The 17,978-nt window shown below is 38.1% G+C and overlaps 1 protein-coding gene across 1 annotated transcript in view; it reads left to right on the forward strand.

The window, feature by feature from the left end:
• JAKMIP2 (janus kinase and microtubule interacting protein 2) overlaps window positions 1-17,978 on the forward strand; it is a 166,218-nt gene that overhangs the window by 120,521 nt on the left and 27,719 nt on the right. Inside the window, exons 6-16 of the mRNA XM_027081692.1 lie at window positions 928-1,074; window positions 1,981-2,121; window positions 4,175-4,231; window positions 5,151-5,270; window positions 6,205-6,333; window positions 8,997-9,080; window positions 9,764-9,826; window positions 12,353-12,451; window positions 13,762-13,860; window positions 15,553-15,606; window positions 16,928-16,993. Coding sequence (XP_026937493.1) covers window positions 928-1,074; window positions 1,981-2,121; window positions 4,175-4,231; window positions 5,151-5,270; window positions 6,205-6,333; window positions 8,997-9,080; window positions 9,764-9,826; window positions 12,353-12,451; window positions 13,762-13,860; window positions 15,553-15,606; window positions 16,928-16,993 — 1,059 coding nt within the window. The remainder of the gene's footprint in view (window positions 1-927; window positions 1,075-1,980; window positions 2,122-4,174; window positions 4,232-5,150; window positions 5,271-6,204; window positions 6,334-8,996; window positions 9,081-9,763; window positions 9,827-12,352; window positions 12,452-13,761; window positions 13,861-15,552; window positions 15,607-16,927; window positions 16,994-17,978) is intronic.

Raw genomic sequence — 17,978 nt, forward strand, 5'->3', positions numbered from 1 at the left:
TCCCTGGCTGTCCAGTGGTTAGGGCTCGGCACTTTGATTACTGGGGCCTGGGTTCAGTCTCTGGTTGGGGAACTAAGATTCCCGCAAGCCGTGCGGCCCAACCAACAACAACAACAAAATGTGTTGTAAATGGAATCATATGATAATTACTCCTTTGTGTCGGGCTTTTTTTGCTCAGCATTCCATTGGTGAGAGTCATCCACTGTGTTGCATGTAGAATTCATTCATTTTCACTTTCTATCATATTCAATTATATATGATATATATTTATTGTAAAAGTATAAACAATATATGATATGTATATACAATTATATGGTAAATATATATAGATTCATCTATTGTTAATGGACATTAATGTTGTTTCATAACAATTTATAGCTGTTAATGGTGCTGCTACATGTCCTGGTGAGAAAATGTGCTCGTGTCTGGGGGGAATATACTAAGGAACAGAATTACTGGATCATAGAGTATGCATGCAGTCAGCTTCAGCAGTTGCTACCAGTTTTCCACAGTTGTCTTAATAGCCACATTTCCCCCAACAATGTATGAGAGTTGTAGTTTCTCCATGTCTTTGTCAACATGCAAAGTTAATTGGTCATTTTAGTCATTTTGGTGGGTGTGAGGTATATTCTTATTGTAGGATTTTCATTTTTATTTTCCTTCTCACTAATGAGGTGGAGTAACTTTTCAAATATCTATTGGCCTTTTGGGTATCCTGTGTGATTTGCCCTTTGTCTTTTGCCCATTTCCTCTTGTGCGTTCATTTTCTTATTAGTATTAGGGATTTTTTACATCATTTTTGGATGCTTGTGTTTAAAATATCATGCTCTGTGCCTTACATTTTACATTCTTTTTGGTGGCTCTTGGTATAATGAAGTCATTTTCAGCCTCTAAACACGAGGGACACATTGTCTTATGTCTTCCCAGTTAAAACGCGTGCGGGAAACCGAAAAACAATGTAAACCTCTTCTGGAAAGGAACAAGTGCCTCGCCAAGAGAAACGATGAACTGGTGGTGTCTTTGCAACGCATGGAAGAGAAACTAAAAGCCGTTACCAAGGAAAATTCAGAAATGGTGTGTACCACAGACTCTGCAAACTGCAGCTTCTTTGCTTCTTTCTTTTTATTACTCTGTTAACCTGACTTCCTGGTCTTTCCCAGTTTATTTTTAAAATACAATGCTATTTGTGAAAGCTTAGATTTTTCCCTTATGTAAGCAAGGAACACATAAGGAAGAAATCAAGAGAAGGTTGCTGGCTTTGAATTTTGTGGGGTTTCTAAATTTTGCAGAATGATGAGAGCACTTCCAGGAATCTGTACACTCTCCAAAAGCTCCAAAATAGAGAAGCAGAGTTTCAACCTAGCTCCTCAGCCACAGAAACCTCCTTCCAAGATAAACAAGGTCCTACTGTATAGCACAGGGAACTATATTCAATATCCTGTGATATTCCAGAATGGAAAAGAATATGAAAAAGAATATATATATATATATATATGTATAACTGAGTCACTTTGCTATACAGCAGAAATTAACACAACATTGTAAATCAACTAAACGTCAATAAAACTTTTTTTAAAATTAATAAAATTAAAATAATAGAAACCTCCTTCCAAGAATTTCACTAACGTGCACTTTGTGGAACCGTACAGTGGGTACCCCACATCTCCTGAGATCTTGCATAGTAACTGAGAACAGATGCCATCATTTTCATTATATATAGAGGTGACGTGCTAACGTACTCCTTCACAGACTTCCCGTCCTGCTGTAGAGATCTTCAGACATTCCCAGTGATTTCCACCTATTACGGAAGACAAAATGTACTTGAGGGTGTTAGTTGGTGTGTGTGTGTGTGTATTGAAGCTGGGCCATTTTCACGTTTAGCTGTAGCCTCATAAACTTTCTACAGATATTTTATGTTAACCACTAAAGTTTGGGATTTTCAAAGTCTCCACCTGCACTTTCTTTTTTTTTTCAACCCAGAGAGAAAAAATTACATCTCATCCACCCTTGAAGAAATTAAAATCTCTGAATGACCTCGATCAAGCTAATGAAGAACAAGAGACAGAGTTTCTAAAACTTCAGGTCATTGAACAGCAGAACATTATTGATGAGCTCACAAGGGTAGGTCTTGATTAATCTATAAACTCTAAGCTGTTTCCAAGGACAAGTAGCCAAGAAATCAACATACACTAGAAGCAGTTAATAATTTTGGTAACACAAATAATAGCTGCAAAGCACATTAAAATAATTCCCAAATGCATTATAATGTGAGTAGGTGGATCGTGTGATGTATCTTATAATTGCTTTCCAGTATCAAGATTCTGAGGCTCAGAGATTAAATACTTTGCCTACAATAACAGGACCATAGGTCTCTTGTTTCCCAACACCTGATTCAGTGTCTGGCGCATAGTGGTAGTTTAATAAATATTTGTCGAATGAACACCAATATCATAAAGACATAACAGCTGAAATTCCAGTCCAGATCTTCTGACTGTGACTTCAGTACCTGCTGAAGTAGGTAAAGCAGTTGTTACTCCCATCTGCATCTGGCTGAGGCCTGTGTTACCTACAACTTTGGGCTGAGACCTGTATACGCGTTTGGGTTTTCCTGTTTGCCTCTGTCTTTATTATGTGAATGACATCTGTGATCACTCTTGAGGACCAAGCCAAGGCTTACAGAGGTGAACTAGTGATGGGGGAGTTTCAAGCAGTAGTCTCCAGAGTAGGGTGAGCGAGATGATTTACTGCCATTGAGGGAAGAAAAGGTGATAAATTCTGCTTTATAATTATTTATGGTTCACCTTTTTAAAAGTTTCCATGTTGAGTGTATGTTATAATGCATATGCTACATTTGGAGGGTCATCTAAGTATAAATTTTAAAAGTTTTGGATATACTAAGGTTGCATGATCAAATTACTTTTACTTATAAAGGTGAAAGATCAAAAAAGTTAACACCACTGGCTTAACCAGATTATTTCTTAAACATGTGCTTAAAAGCTCTATGCCCCTCACTTCACTTCCACATCCTCAGTAACTCATAAATCTCACAGATTCACTAGTCCAGGAATTTGCTTGGCTTTGAGTATCCTGAGTTTAAGCTAAAAGTTTCTTACAGAATTTTGAGGCATGTCCACCAGACTTTCAAGAAGACATAAGTGTCACTTATTCCATCCACTTTTTTAAAAAATATTTATTTATTTGTTTATTTGGCTGTGTCGGATCTTAGTTGCGGCACACGGGATTGTCGTTGCAGCATGTGGACTTCTCTCTAGTTGTGGTGCACGGGCTCCAGAGCACGCAGGCTCAGTAGTTGTGGCTCGTGGGCTCTGTAGTTGTGGCACATGGGATTGCCTTGCAGCATGTGGGATCTTAGCTCCCAGACCAGGGATCGAATCCGTGTCCCCTGCATTGGAAGGCGGATTCTTAACCATTGGACCACCAGGGAAGTCCCTCCATCCACTTTTGAATTTGTACAGTAAGTATATGGAGTATTTAGCAGGTGGACACCAAAGTCCCAGGATATCTCCTTTCACAAAAAGAATGAATTAAGAAATTGATTGTTATTTCTAGATATTCTTTGAATTTCCCAGAACATTCTAACGAGGACCACCCCCCATCCAAAAAAAGAAAACACTAGATGATTCCAACCAAGCAGATACCCTGTCCCATTTTCAGAGGCTACAGGTGAGAACAAGGATCCAAGCATAGTCAAAAGATAGCTTTCTATGCTTTTCAAGGGATTAAGTGAAAAGAATGTTTTATTCTTTAAAATAAAATAATATTTTTTTCCACACCTAAATTTAAAATAATTTGGGATCTGAGAAAATTGAAGAATTGTGCTTTGGGAGAACATGAATGACTATTTTGTTCTTGATTTCAAGTATAACACACTTGAAATCCAATTAGCAACACAGTGTACACAGTGTACTTCCTGACTGTGAGGCTCTCAGATCCACATAATCAGGAAAGGTTGTAGAATATCCTTCCTTTGAAAATACTTAAGTATCAAACCCAAAGTTGCCAAAATTTACAAAACATAATCTTATTTTAAATAGAAATATGTAATGCCTCAGGGGAAAAACAACTCTGTCTTTGGGGGGAAAAAAAAACCCAAAACCCTACGGGGAGATATGTACCAACTCAAGATCTGAAAAGTCGTTAATCTATTTTCCAGGACCGGGAAAAGCTCATTCGTAGGAGAAAGCATAGAAGAAGTTCCAAGCCAATTAAGGTAATGAGAAAACTAGGTTATCAGGCTTTTGCCACACACAGAGCCAGAGAAGTGAGGCTTGCCAAGGAATCTTCCTGCAAAGATGTGATAAATCACATGTTCCTGAATTGCAGCAAACCCTGGGGTTTATCTGCCGGAAGAAAACCTCTTCTCTTGACAGTTCTCAGAAGTCCAAAAATGATTGCGTTGTGGATCTTAACCTGAAAGGGTTTGCTTTAATATGAGTTCCTCTTAGTGAAGAAGCCACTAGGTTTGACATAGAAAGGGTTATCTGACAAGCTGGAGAGTCACACTCCAAGAACATGAAAGAGATACTTATTATTTGATGTCTCCCCTGAATAATATTAGCATCTGGTACCCATCCTATAATTGATTAATATACTTTCATTATTCACTTGGGCAATATTATTGATAATGATACTCTCAATCCATGAATATCTGTATAGCCTCTTATAATCCACAAAGTTTTGTTATTTAATTTGTCAATGTGTTTGATTTTTGCTTTTAACAATTGCATCATTTGATTTGGATGTGGAATTAGATGATATGAGTTGATAATCCCTTCCCATAGATGCCTGGACTTTCAGAATTCCTTAATTATATTTTAAATACTGGACAGAGTAAATGACATAAAATCATCATGGTATAAAATGTAACATAAAAGAGGATACAGTGTTTTTATGAAGAGCCCAAATATTAATGAATCTTCCTCTGAAATATCAGAAGTGAAATAACGTAGGACAAACATTTATTGGAATTATTGTATTCATGCCTAATATGTTTATTTCTTCAAAGAAGCATTAAAGGATCTATGTCTTCTCTGTTCATTTGCATGTTTGCCAGTTGACAGTGCTTTAATAATATGTTGACTTTCCCCACTGTTAGTTTTATTGGTAAATATGTACTGTCCCTCCATTAGAGGCCTGTTTTGGACCCATTTATTGGCTACGATGAGGACTCCATGGATTCAGAAACATCATCCATGGCCTCATTTAGAACAGACCGAACGCCAGCTACTCCTGATGATGACTTGGATGAAGTAAGCTTTTTCAGTTCTCTCTCCTTTTGTGATATTGTCACCACATCTTTCCTTGAAGGGGGAGAAAAACCATTTCACTTTTTATCTGCTTTATGAACAGCACATAATCTCATAATAGTGACCAATTTTGAGACTGTGCTTGACTTTGTTACCTCTTAGAAATAGCTTCACCTATGTTATGTAGCCCTTGTAGAAACTTCTCTGAAGTTCAGCTCTGTAACTTGAAGACTTCTTTCAAAATAAAATTCTTCCAGATTCTTCATCCAGAGGAGGTGTGAACCAAAGAAGAAGCTTAGAGGAACAGCTTTTAAATAAGTCTAAGACAGTGTTTAGCCAAGTTTCTTTGTTGGCCGCGTTCATCTGAACTATCTAGGGGGTTCAATTACCATGAAAGTTCCTGGACCACGCAACTCCTGACTCAGGATCTTGAGGGTGGAACCCCCAAATCTGCATTTTTCACAGAACACCTTGATGATTGTATTATGCTCTGAAGTTTGGGACCTAACGCTGTAAAACTATGTTTTTATCATTTATCTGGGGAAGAAGTTGTTAGATATGAATGTATTGAAAGGAACTGAAACTAAAACTCTGATTACCATCTCCTCAAATTTGGATCCAAAATCTGGGTGTACATTTTTCTCATTTGGATCCAAAATTGTCTGTAATCCAAGCCCAAATGGGTAATAATCAGAAAAGTATAAATAAGCAAATGCTTCTCTTATTAATGAATACTTAAATATTTCTGAAATGCGCATCTGGAAAGTGTCATAGTATTTGTGCCCATACACATACTTTAAAATTAAGAATAAAATCACATAGAATCCAATAGCATACAAACCTTTATTTCTCTTTAAAAAATGGACAAATGCTAATATTTCACATTGAACACAGGACCTGAACATAATTATTTTTTGACTTTTTTTTTAACCTCAAGAGTCTAGCAGCTGAAGAATCTGAGCTACGATTCCGACAATTAACAAAAGAGTACCAGGCTCTCCAAAGAGCTTATGCCCTCTTGCAGGAGCAGACTGGAGGCATCATTGATGCTGAAAGAGAAGCCAAGGTTAGTGTACATCTGGGAGAGTGCCCTGAATAGGCTTGCGACAGTCATAGCATAAAAGTATTGCAGACATAAAAGTACCAATAGGGTAGCTTTCTCTGTACCCTTCTCTCCACTGCAGTTTTGAACTGCTTTATCTTTTATGTCAACAAACCTTGGATCTAGAGACATTAGAACCAGCTTAGAGCGATGCTTTTGTTCCTTTAAAGATAGTTGAGTACATAGTTCTTATTTTTGCTATTTGAAAACTTATATTTTCAAAGCTAAACAATGTTGAATTTTGGTAATCCATATTTTTTAGTTTCTTGCTTAATAAAAAAGAAAACTTTTCTCTTTCAAAAGCAATGGGTAGCCAGTTCTTTTTCTTAGTTAATAAGTGCACAGCATTACATTGACAGCTTACTGAGAATTGTCACTAACAATATCTCACTTAACCCTTGTGCCAGCCCCCTAAGGTGGGTATTTTATAAAAGAGGAATTTGAGGCTCAGAGAGGTTAATTGAATTGCCCCAGATCACACAGCTAATAAGTGCAAAACTGGGATTCCAAGTCATATCATACTGGGTCAGTTGTTTTTTCCATTATGTTGCAACTGCCTCTCATAAGTCTGTTTTTTTAAAAAGCCACATACAGTACTAATACTTGACATTTATTGAGTCGTTGCTGTGTTTTAGGCATTGTACTGAGTACTTTATATGCATTATCTCATGTAATCCTAAAACAACTCTATGAGTTAGATGCTATTATTAACTCCTTTTTACAGGAGAGGAAATAGTAGCCTAGTAGAAGTTAAATGTAGCTTAGTTAGGTTAAAACCAGGATATGTAGCTTAGATGAAAGCTAGGATATGAACCTCGTCCTTCTGAGTTCAGTCATAACCTCTATGCCATAACTTCCTTATAGGTTAGTTTACTTGGGGCAAGAAAGAGTGTGACCATCCAGTGATTTTATCCTACTTCCTAATTAGAAGGTCTACAATGTACTGAGGAGTGTTGTAGGAACTACTGTTAGTTGGTTAGTGGGAAAGGATAGATATTATAGCTATATTTTTAAATGGTAGCATACATACATACATGCACATACACATACACAGAGAGCAAACATTAAAGAAAACCCACTGTGATTTGGAACAGACACGTAAGCAATCATTAGGAAGGGATGTGTGTGTGTGTGCTTTCATGTCTGTGCCCTAATACTGTAAGAGTTGTGGATTCCTTTATCAGTATTTACTACCCATTCTTAGCAGCGTAGGATTGGTCAATTGAAATAATAGCATATGCCTTGTGTTTTGGAGAGGTGACGACATAGAACCCAGTTCTCTTTCTCTAGTCTCACTCTCCCATCAAAATACAGGTTTAGCATTGTTTATGGCCATTAAAGTAAGACAACTTAACTATTCTGAGCAAAATAGTCTAAAACAAATCAAGATGTTGGGAAAAGAGTAGTAGAGTAAATTCAAAGAAAGTAGAAATGCAAAAATAGTTAGTATAGATGAAAAAGTATCAGTGAAAACAGAAGACCTAATCACTTCAAGACAAGGAAAAAAAATAGGTTATACTCAACACCCATTCAAAGTTAAAATAATTCTTTTTTTTTTTTTTTCCGGCTGCGTTGGGTCTTCGTTGTGGTTCACGGGCTTCTCATTGTGGTGGCTTCTAGTTGCAGAGCACGGGCTCTAGGCACACGGGCTTCAGTAGTTGTGACACACAGGCTTAGTTGCTCCGAGGCATGTGGGATCTTCCCGGACCAGGGATCGAACTCGTGTCACCTGCATTGGCAGGTGGATTCTTAACCACTGCACCAACAAAGTTAAATTAATTCTTAGCAAACGAAGCTTGGAATTTTTTAACCTGATAAAGAAGCTAACACTAAATATAACACTTAACAGTCCAAAGAAATATTCTCCTCACAGCAAATAATAAGAAAAGAATACTTATCATCACTGATTTTGTTCAACTTTGTTGAACCTATCCAGATCATAAGACAAGGAAAAAAAATATGTGTATGACCAGAAAACAAAAAAAGCTATTTTTCACAAAAAGTAGGATCATATTAAGAGAGAATACAAGTGAATCTAAAAAATTACTGGACTAAATGAAGTAAGGTTGTTCCGTACAAATCAGTGTCCCAAACTGCTGATGTGCGCACATGTGCGTGCACACACACACAAAACACATGATAGATACATAGATACATACCTACATACATAGATTTGGATTTAGATTTAAATATAGGGCACAAAGTTGGCTTCAAAAGAACAGAAGGATTTTGGGGAGGCAAAAATGGGAGAAGGCTTTCCAGAAGGGGAAGTCGTTCAAATAAAGAGAGAAGCGGAGAGGTACAAGGCATATTTAGGAAACAAGGAGATCACCAGCAGGTAAGGGATGGACCCTGCATTGATAGTGGTGGGAAAAGATTGGAAATATAAGAGAAGTTCTTGAATCCTAAGCTAAACAGTTTGAATTTTAACCTGATGGTAAAGGGAGCCATTGAAAATTGTACACAGAGAATTTAGGTTGTAAAAATAGATAGAAAATATTCTTTGGTGATAGAAAATTCTTTTGTTTTTTTTCTCAATTGTTGAGTTCTAATCAAGGAACACGAGGGGAAGAAAAATGTTGAGTTGCCATTTTACGTACTGAGTTCTGGAATTTTGATTTCACTAGGCTCAAGAGCAACTCCAGGCAGAGGTGCTAAGGTATAAAGCCAAAATTGAAGATCTGGAAGCGACTCTGGCTCAGAAAGGGCAGGTAGGCATTTGGTTGCTCCCACTTCTGCAGATGCAGACAATTCAAACTGACCTTCCTCTAGATCACCCTGTGCATGGGCCCATCCAGGACACGGCTTGGCTCTCCACAGTGACCTTTCTCAAACTGTGTCAGAATGTTCAACTCTCTGTTTCTGTCCCTGGTGTTTGGTTGGCCAGAGTGTGAACCCAGCTACAACAGTGAGTGAGGCTGGGCAAGAGAGAGAATGCCAGAGGAAGAGGAGCCCTGTACACATAGCCTAGAGTGGTCATGAGCTGCTAAGACCAAGACCCACCCCTCAAGCTGCATTCTTTGCCTCTATGCTACATTTATGGTTCTGCATTTTAATGTTTTCCATCCATATGTATCTAGCCTGTGTGCATTCTGACCCTTTTCACTTTTTGCCTGTGTGGTCACTTCTGAGTCCCCAGAAGGCTGGTCCTGGATTATTCAGACTTAAAAAGATAGGGATAGTGAGTGACAATAAAAAGGGGGTTAAATTTTCCCGGCAACTTTGGCCCCAGTGTCTTGGAATAAGGAGCACGCCGGGGTGGATGTCATTTACCAGTCGTTGGCAGGCAAACAATCCGGGTGGAGAGAAGACGGCTCTGGCAAAGTGGTTTGACGACACATGCTCTTTCATGCCACTCTGAAATGCTGACTGCGCGATATTCTTTGTCAAACAGGATTCACACTGGGTAGAAGATAAACAACTTTTCATTAAGAGAAACCAGGAGCTTTTAGAAAAGGTATGTGGGGCGCAACACCCTAGTGGGGCAGAGGAGAGAATGATGAGAGATCCAGGAGCAGCAGGGGGTCCTCTCAGGAGTGGCACAGGGGCTAGGGGACGGGGAGGCTTTTCTGGCGCTGTGCTCCCCTCTGCTGAGTGCCCAACTGCATCTCTGTCACTGCCATCACCATCAGTTGAGTGGCACGTGGTGTGCATGGCTCTGCGCTGGGCGTTGTGCCGACTTGAAAGGATGTGATCCCTGAAACCTATTGATTTGTTACCCGTATATATATACTGTATATGTACTGTATGTATATATATATATACACACCCACATATGCACACATCCTATGTGGTTGTCCATCTACAAGAGCACCCTGTGAATAGGACCTGTTATTTTGTGCAAGGACATGCTGCAACCTAGCATAGAGTGTGTTCTTACTGTTAATTTTTTGCTAATGTTCGCTGCTTGTTTGTTTATTTTTTATGAAAGAACATTTCAAAAGATGCATCCAGAGCACAAAAGAGCATTTCCAGGAGGTTGGAACAAATCAAGATGCAAAGGCTTGGTTTCCGCCCAAGAGATAAAATAAATTTGGGTTAGCTGAACATAGACTTTTGATTAGGGGCAGTGAAATACAACAGAGATCACTTTAAGTTCAAACGTGGCTTTTCCTTTGGTATTTCCCTTTGATGATGTGAAACGATTACAAAATAATCTCATATTATTCTTGACAGAAAGAGAATTTGAAAGCCCATTTGAAAAGGGAAATAATTCTGTAGGGTGATGTAGAGTTATATAGAAATTATTTTAGGATTGTTTCTGCCAATATTCACTAGCCTTGACAAGTAATAAAAGTTAACTGCAACACTCTGGTAAGCATGAAAAGGTAAAGAAGACGCTTGTCCTCCCCTCCCTCTGGTCCTGTCTCACTTTCTACATGATGAGAGACAGAGCTGATGTATAGAAGGGGGGTGGGTGTTCCAGGATTGAGGACTGGTACTCTCAGAAAGGTTGCGGGTTTCTATAAAGAAACTTTATGGACATTAGCCCTGGTCTATGAATTGTAGCCACCTGTGAACCACTAATATTATGGCTAGTGCTAACCACCAGAGCCAGGCATCTCCCCAAATATCCCATCTCTGATGTCAATCCAAGATTCTAGGAAATAGTCAACTTCTAAAAACTTTCAAAAGTTTACTAGACCACAAAAATCTAGTGGAAAAAACTTGAGTTGGCTACATAAATTAATGTTACATAGTATCTCACTTTCCCCCATCTTTATTTTCTATAATTTTTCTATATCAGGAGACTATGAGAAAAAGAAGATTTTAGTAGTCTCCGAGATACCCAGTAATAAGTGTTATTATACTTATTTATCATCTAAAAAATAACTCCCATTATGTCTTCTTTCTGATTTTCTTTGGTCTTGATTTCTTTGGGCTAAAAGGGGAATTTTTTGAGCTCAGGCTTCTAAGAGTAAAAGGAAACCAAAGTGACAATAAAGCTAAACATTCTACTTCAAGTGTTTATCCTTGAGAAAGTAAGATTCACCCTACATTAAAAAGCCCCTGATTTTTTATTTCTAAATTCAAGATTTTAAACAGTTACTGTACAGAAGGCCCACCCACACAGCTAATATCGAAGGCAGCCCCAAACCTATTGCAAATCATGAAAATGTTCTGATCCCTTGTGGACATGGGCACTGTGTACAGGGCAAGGCAGGTTTGTACACAACTAACTTAATTCCATGCTTCATCAGGTTACACTAGATGTCCTACAGGAAAGCCCTATGGGAAAACAGAAGGGAGAGTTGTCACTTTGGATTAAGGAGCCAGGGGGAAGACTCTTATGGTAGGAGACATCAAGGAAGTATAGGATTTCCTCATGTAGAAAAGGGAGTTGGGGAGCCCTTTTCAGGCAGAGGTGAGCACAGACAGAGCTCCTGGAGTGACCAGAACATAGGGTAGATCTGGGTTTCTAGATTCAAGTGTATGTGATCACATGTGAGTGTGTGTGTGTGTGTGTGTGTGTGTGTGTGTAGACATGACAGTGATAACACCTAAATCTGGTGAGCAGATTATTAAGGTTTTTGAATTCCATTGAGGACTTCAGCTTTATTTTGCATGTAACTGGAATTCAACAAATTTTTGTGTAGGATCAGAGCTGTTTTAAAAAAATATTTCTTCAACAACTTGTAACTCCAGAAATAAGAGGTGTCAGTCTCCATTATTTGCACCATTAAATCTAGTTCTTGGACACTGTCCCAGACAGCAAGGGACAGATTCACTATTCATAGGGTCCCTAGACTTTATCTCAATGAATGGAGGCATCCTCCAGTACTTTGTTCTATGACCCGAAAAACTCAACCAAAGGATAACTAGAGGGAAAACCAAAGATTTAGTTTATTCACATCTACTTGGGACTTTTTTTCATGGTCTAGACAATTTATTCACCCTGTAAATGAATGCTGTCCATGCTTGCTTTGCTAAGTTGTAGATGCTTTTTGCAATGTCCACCTAACTTGAGGATTTATTTTATCAGATAGAAAAACAAGAGGCAGAAAATCACCGGCTCCAACAGGAACTGCAGGATGCCAGAGACCAGAATGAGCTGCTGGAGTTTCGAAATCTAGAGCTAGAAGTAAGGAAATGATGATAATGATAATAAAAATATTAACATGCACTGAACCCATTCGTTGTGTGAGGTACTAGCTTAAGCATTTCAGATACATACTCTCATTGGACCTCACAACCACAACCAAGATTTGATAGATGAGGCAACTGAGGTTAAATAACTTGCCCAAGTCCTGTGACTAGTACGTGGTGAAGCACTGATGCAACTCAGAATTGTCTGTTCAGATACTGTACTTTACAACACTGTTGCCTTTATGAACAAGGCTAATGAATGATTTTAAAATAATTTGAATAATATATTTCAAAGTTTATCAATATTTCATTGCTTTTAAATAATCATTTCCATCCTTCATTGAATTCTGACTCGGGAAAATATTACTTCAAGAATTATATTTTAAAATGTACTATATACACAAATATTTTATTGGTAGACCCTTGAATCTGTAAGTAAACTTTTTATTCTGTAATGCATTATGCAAAAGGCTAAGAAGCAAGGTAATTTGTTTTAGGAAATACTTTGTTTAACTTGACCAAGTTTCAGAGTCTTTGTTTTTAAGTAAAACATATCAATCAAATCAGATTTAGATTGTATCATGCAGAATCCGGCATAGGGTCTGGTTGAATGTGCATGATATGTAAAGGATAAGAAAATTTCCCATTTGATTTCTTTGTTATTTCGCCAACAATTTCTTCTTGAGGTTATTTTACATTAGGTTTGGATAAAGTTAGTAGTTGGTATGCTTCAGTGAAGAAGAGTTAAGTCATCTTTGGTAGCCCACAAATCTTACTAATAAAGCTTGAGTGGATTGAATATGCAGAAGACCATGAGCTGCCATAAAACTTCATGGTCAGAAGAACATTCTTTGTGATACCTGAAAGCTCTAAATATTCATGTAGTTTAAAATGGAACTCCACTTCCCACATTTCCTTGATCCAAAAATTTGCAAAACTGGCCGCGGAGTGGCTGGGCCCGTGAGCCATGGCCGCTGGGCCTGCGCGTCCGGAGCCTGTGCTCCACGGTGGGAGAGGACACAGCAGTGAGAGGCCCGCATATCGCAAAAAAAAAAAAAAAAATTTGCAAAACTGGATGACACCATGTTAAATTCTTCTCCCACATCTCTTAGTTGACTTATCAGTTCTTTTCCATTAAATTCAAGCATGAAGATCTTGAGTTCGATTTTTTTTTTTTTTTTTTTTGCCAAATGGCATATTGATAAGCTGCTGAAATAGCGTAGAGGCCACAGACAACTGGTTTAGTGATTAATCAGTTGTTGCTTTTTTTTTTTAATTCCCACATATTCTTCACTGTATTTCAAGGAAAGAGAGAGACGATCCCCTCCATTTAATCTGCAAATTCACCCATTCTCAGATGGTGTGAGTGCTCTACAGATCTACTGTATGAAAGAAGGTGTCAAGGTAGGCAGATGTTTCCCTGTGTATGTTGTAGACAGTAGAAAAACTGGGAATTGGAAAAGGGGAGGTTGTTTGTGACTGTTTTGTCTTTCGGTCACTGGTTGTCATTTTGATACGAACTATGTAGGAACTGAAAATAGTCACATCTATGGGAAAATCGACAGAACATACACAAAATAAATGTGTGACAGATGTATGAATGGTAACAGCAAAAAAAAACAAAAAACTAGGAAGCCATGATTATTTAGAACAGTAACATAAAGAGTGATACAGAATCAAAATATTAAGATAATTACCCTTGATTATCTGGAAGAAATATTAAATAAATTCAATATTTTAAGAAACATATCTCAAGGATGCCAGATAAAAAGGTATTTGTTGAGTCCCTTTGTTGTGCTGTTCTAATTGCTATGGAATTCATCATCTTGGAATTTCAGTATTAGAAGAAACCTTGAAATCATCTTGCCCACCATCTCTTTTGATATGGGTGTTTTAGGGAGGATTTCACTTTTGGAAGGCCTTGGGGATTATAACATGTTGCTCACTTAGACAAAATATAATTTCATCTTTAGTGATATTGGAATACATTTTAAATATTAAGGTCGAGTGGAGGTGGCTCCATCTCCTGGAAAATATATTGTCCCTCAATGTAACAGAATCACATAGTGACTGACTATTCCAGAGGTAAGGCTAGGAAGCCTCCCGCTCTTTCTGGTCTCTCCTTACCTTCTGCATGGCCCTTCCTGTTCCCACTCTGAGCTGCCAAATATACCTGCTTTAGTTGCCTTCTCTCTACCTCTGAGATTGAGCTAGACTTCTGTATTTCTGGCAGTAGGGATCTGCTAAACTGTTATCTGAACCTGAGTAAAAGGATAACGTGGTACTAATGGGGGGGAAATTAGGTCGAAAATTGTGCTTCTTTGACTTCTGTCTTAAAACACTCTCATGTTGTTTAAACTTCTGGCCTTCCTGGGCTGCGTGAAAATTTGTAAACCAAAGCAATTTTTTGATTCAACTCTAATTCAATGAGAAGCACTTTACTTTGTCTTTTCCTTAGATGTTTTGTTTTTAGATAAATCACAAACAACCTAATCAGTGCATGTAGTTTATATACAAAGGAACTCTTTTAAATGGAGTTCAGCTGCTTCAAATTGCCTCAGGGACTATAATAAAAATCAGCTGTTTTCCACAGGATGGAATTAATGCTAAACACCTAAAAAATAGAACTGCTCTGCAGTTTTCTATGTGGCAGTCGAAATCTCAACCAGGTCAGAATTCCATTAATTAGAATGAAATTGGTTGGTTATTTAAATTTCTTTCTTGTTACTTTTCTTAATACTTGAAATCTACCACAGTTGAAACAATTTTCAACAATTATAAGAAAAAGAGCTACTGAGCAAATCCTGAGTCCTTAGTACATCCTAGATGCTTTCATGTACAATCTCTTTATCCTCAAATCAGCCTATGAAGAAAGTATTTATTTTGCAGTTGGCGAAATTGAAAATGCACTGTTAAGTAGTTTTCCCAGGTTCACACAGCTTCTATGAAGCAAAGTGGAACTGTAAAACCAGCTGTGCCTGATTGAAAACGAACCAAGGAAGAGCAGGTCTCAGAATGTCCTCTCTAACTCAAGGTTCAGGCAGGCACTGATAGAATGGTAAGCCACGACTTGAATGAATCTCCTTGATTTTGCAGGATGTGAACATCCCTGATCTCATAAAGCAGCTTGATATCTTGGGTGATAACGGGGTAAGTCATGAATTGTTTAAGTACAGTAAAGATATGCATTTGCCTAAAGAGAAGCAAGAAATACTTGCCAATGCATTACGTGTAAAACAGTAGCAAGTGAAGGGAACTGTACTCAGTATTTTGTAATAACCTATAAGGGAAAAGAATCTGAAAATGTAGCTATACACATATATATGCATGTATATATGTAGTTATACATATATATGTGTATAACTAAAGCACTGTGCTGTACACCTGAAACTAACACAACATTGTAAATCAACTATACTTCAATTAAATAAATAAATAGAAAAAAACAAAAAAATAATAGCAAGTGAGACAGCAGGTTCACTTAAGCATGCGGCTTCTGGAAAAGAATCAGCAATCTATCAAACCACTCAGCTAAGGGATTGTAAGGATCTCTGGAAGGTAGTGGCAGAAGTGGGAACTGGTAAGGTGCTTTTCATGCGCAGGTTTCAGGTTTGAATGCCAATGGAGTGTGCGCTGATTAAAGCTAATTACCTTCTGACTGTTGCTGGGAGGCATGGGGGTGAAATTAATCAGTCATGCAGTTGCAGATGCTGCTAAACAGTAGGGTTGGTGGCAGCCCCATAAAAATGCGCTAGGAAACTATAATCCCTTTTCTTTCTAAAAACACCTTCCAGACAGGGTCAAGCCATATTAATTCAGTGGGAGGACCATTCATTGAGATACTAGATGAATGATGTATGTAGGTTGAAATAGTCACACTATTTTTTTTCCCTTGAAAAATTACCAAAGGAGAGAACAAAATCGATTAAATCACATCAAACTGCTGTGAAGAGATTACTCTTTATTTCATTTCTTTAATATCTTTATCGGAGTACAATTGCTTTACAATGGTGTGTTAGTTTCTGCTGTATAACAAAGTGAATCAGCTATACATATACATATGTCCCCATATCTCCTCCTCCCGCTTGCGTCTCCCTCCCACCCTCCCTATCCCACCCCTCTAGGTGGTCACAAAGCACTGAGCTGATCTCCCTGTGCTGTGTGGCTGCTTCCCACTATCTTTATTTCATTTTGGTTTCTGCTTTTCTTATGACTATTCATGCAGTATGCTTACAGTGAAACAAAATCAAGTCAGCACTAGAGATATAAAACCATCACATTTAATGTACTTTTTACAGCTTTTGAATGAACTCTTTGTTAGGAATTATTACTAAATAGAATAGGCCGTTTGTGAATGTTCTATGCATGCGTATGTGGCAGGCAAGTTAGGCAGTATCTTCTGATAGTATAAATGTCAAAAAGTGTTTTCAGCTTATTTTCTTTCTCCCCACCCCTTCAACCCCCGCCACAGAATTTAAGAAATGAAGAGCAAGTGGCTATAATTCAGGCCAGCACTGTGCTGTCCCTGGCAGAAAAGGTAATAAATCATACTAACATTCAAATCATCTCAGTGTCTGGCTTAACACTTGGGGTTGAAGGACAATCTCTTTGCACATGATTTTGCATTATTGAATACCTAATAAATATTTTATTCTTCAGGGTGATATAACCCAGATAGAATGAGAACACACAAAAGAAGAGTCTACACACTGATTTAGGGTGGGTGGATAATTCTTGCTTTGAAGTCTCTTAAAAATATAATTCTGTAAAAATGCAAAACCTGGATTACATTACTTAAGCCATCCTTACCAAGCTGGGAAACCAATAAAGAAGGGTTTTGTTAAGTGGTAAATTGGAGCATGGCTCTGTCTGTGGGCTTTTCCTTGGGTGTATACCTACCAGTTATTCCAACTGACTCTGTAACTTGTGGTGGCTCCCTGCACCTTCGTTTAGAAAGCCCAACCTGGGGACTGTCAGAAGAGCAACACTGCGCGTTCTCTCACCCCCTTGTGTCTAAACCTGGTAAATGCAAGAGAGAGAAAAAAGGAAAGAGCCAAGTGAAGAAACCTGGTAACTGGCTGTATTCAGGGCACCTTGAGAATCAGCACATAGTTGACAGTCACGTGTACATGGCTGGGTAAAGTAAGAACTTATGTACTATAAGTTCCTTGAGATGCTTTCTTAATTTCTAAATGCATGAAAAAGCATGTTGTAAATTAAATGAAACCATGAGCAAGCATTCACCTTGCTCCAGTCTGAAATGAGGGAATTCTACTGGTCAAATGACCCAGTTAAGTTACTCAAACAAAACAATGACATTTAAAAAATGGCAGAGGGAGAGGGAAGAATTGCTATGAAATAAAAAGTTACTTAAGAAATATTGAAATGGTCCTTTTTTGCATCCTGCTTCAAGCAAACCAAGTGTGAAACCAAGGACATTTTGCTGACAACTGGGGAAATTTTAATATGGACCAGGTATCAGATGACAAAAGGAATTAATATTAATTTTGCAAAGTGTGGAA

Source organism: Aethalodelphis obliquidens, unplaced genomic scaffold, assembly GCF_003676395.1.
Source record: "Aethalodelphis obliquidens isolate GAN/ISIS:26980383/991018 unplaced genomic scaffold, ASM367639v1 scaffold45, whole genome shotgun sequence".
Lineage (NCBI taxonomy): Eukaryota > Metazoa > Chordata > Mammalia > Artiodactyla > Delphinidae > Aethalodelphis > Aethalodelphis obliquidens.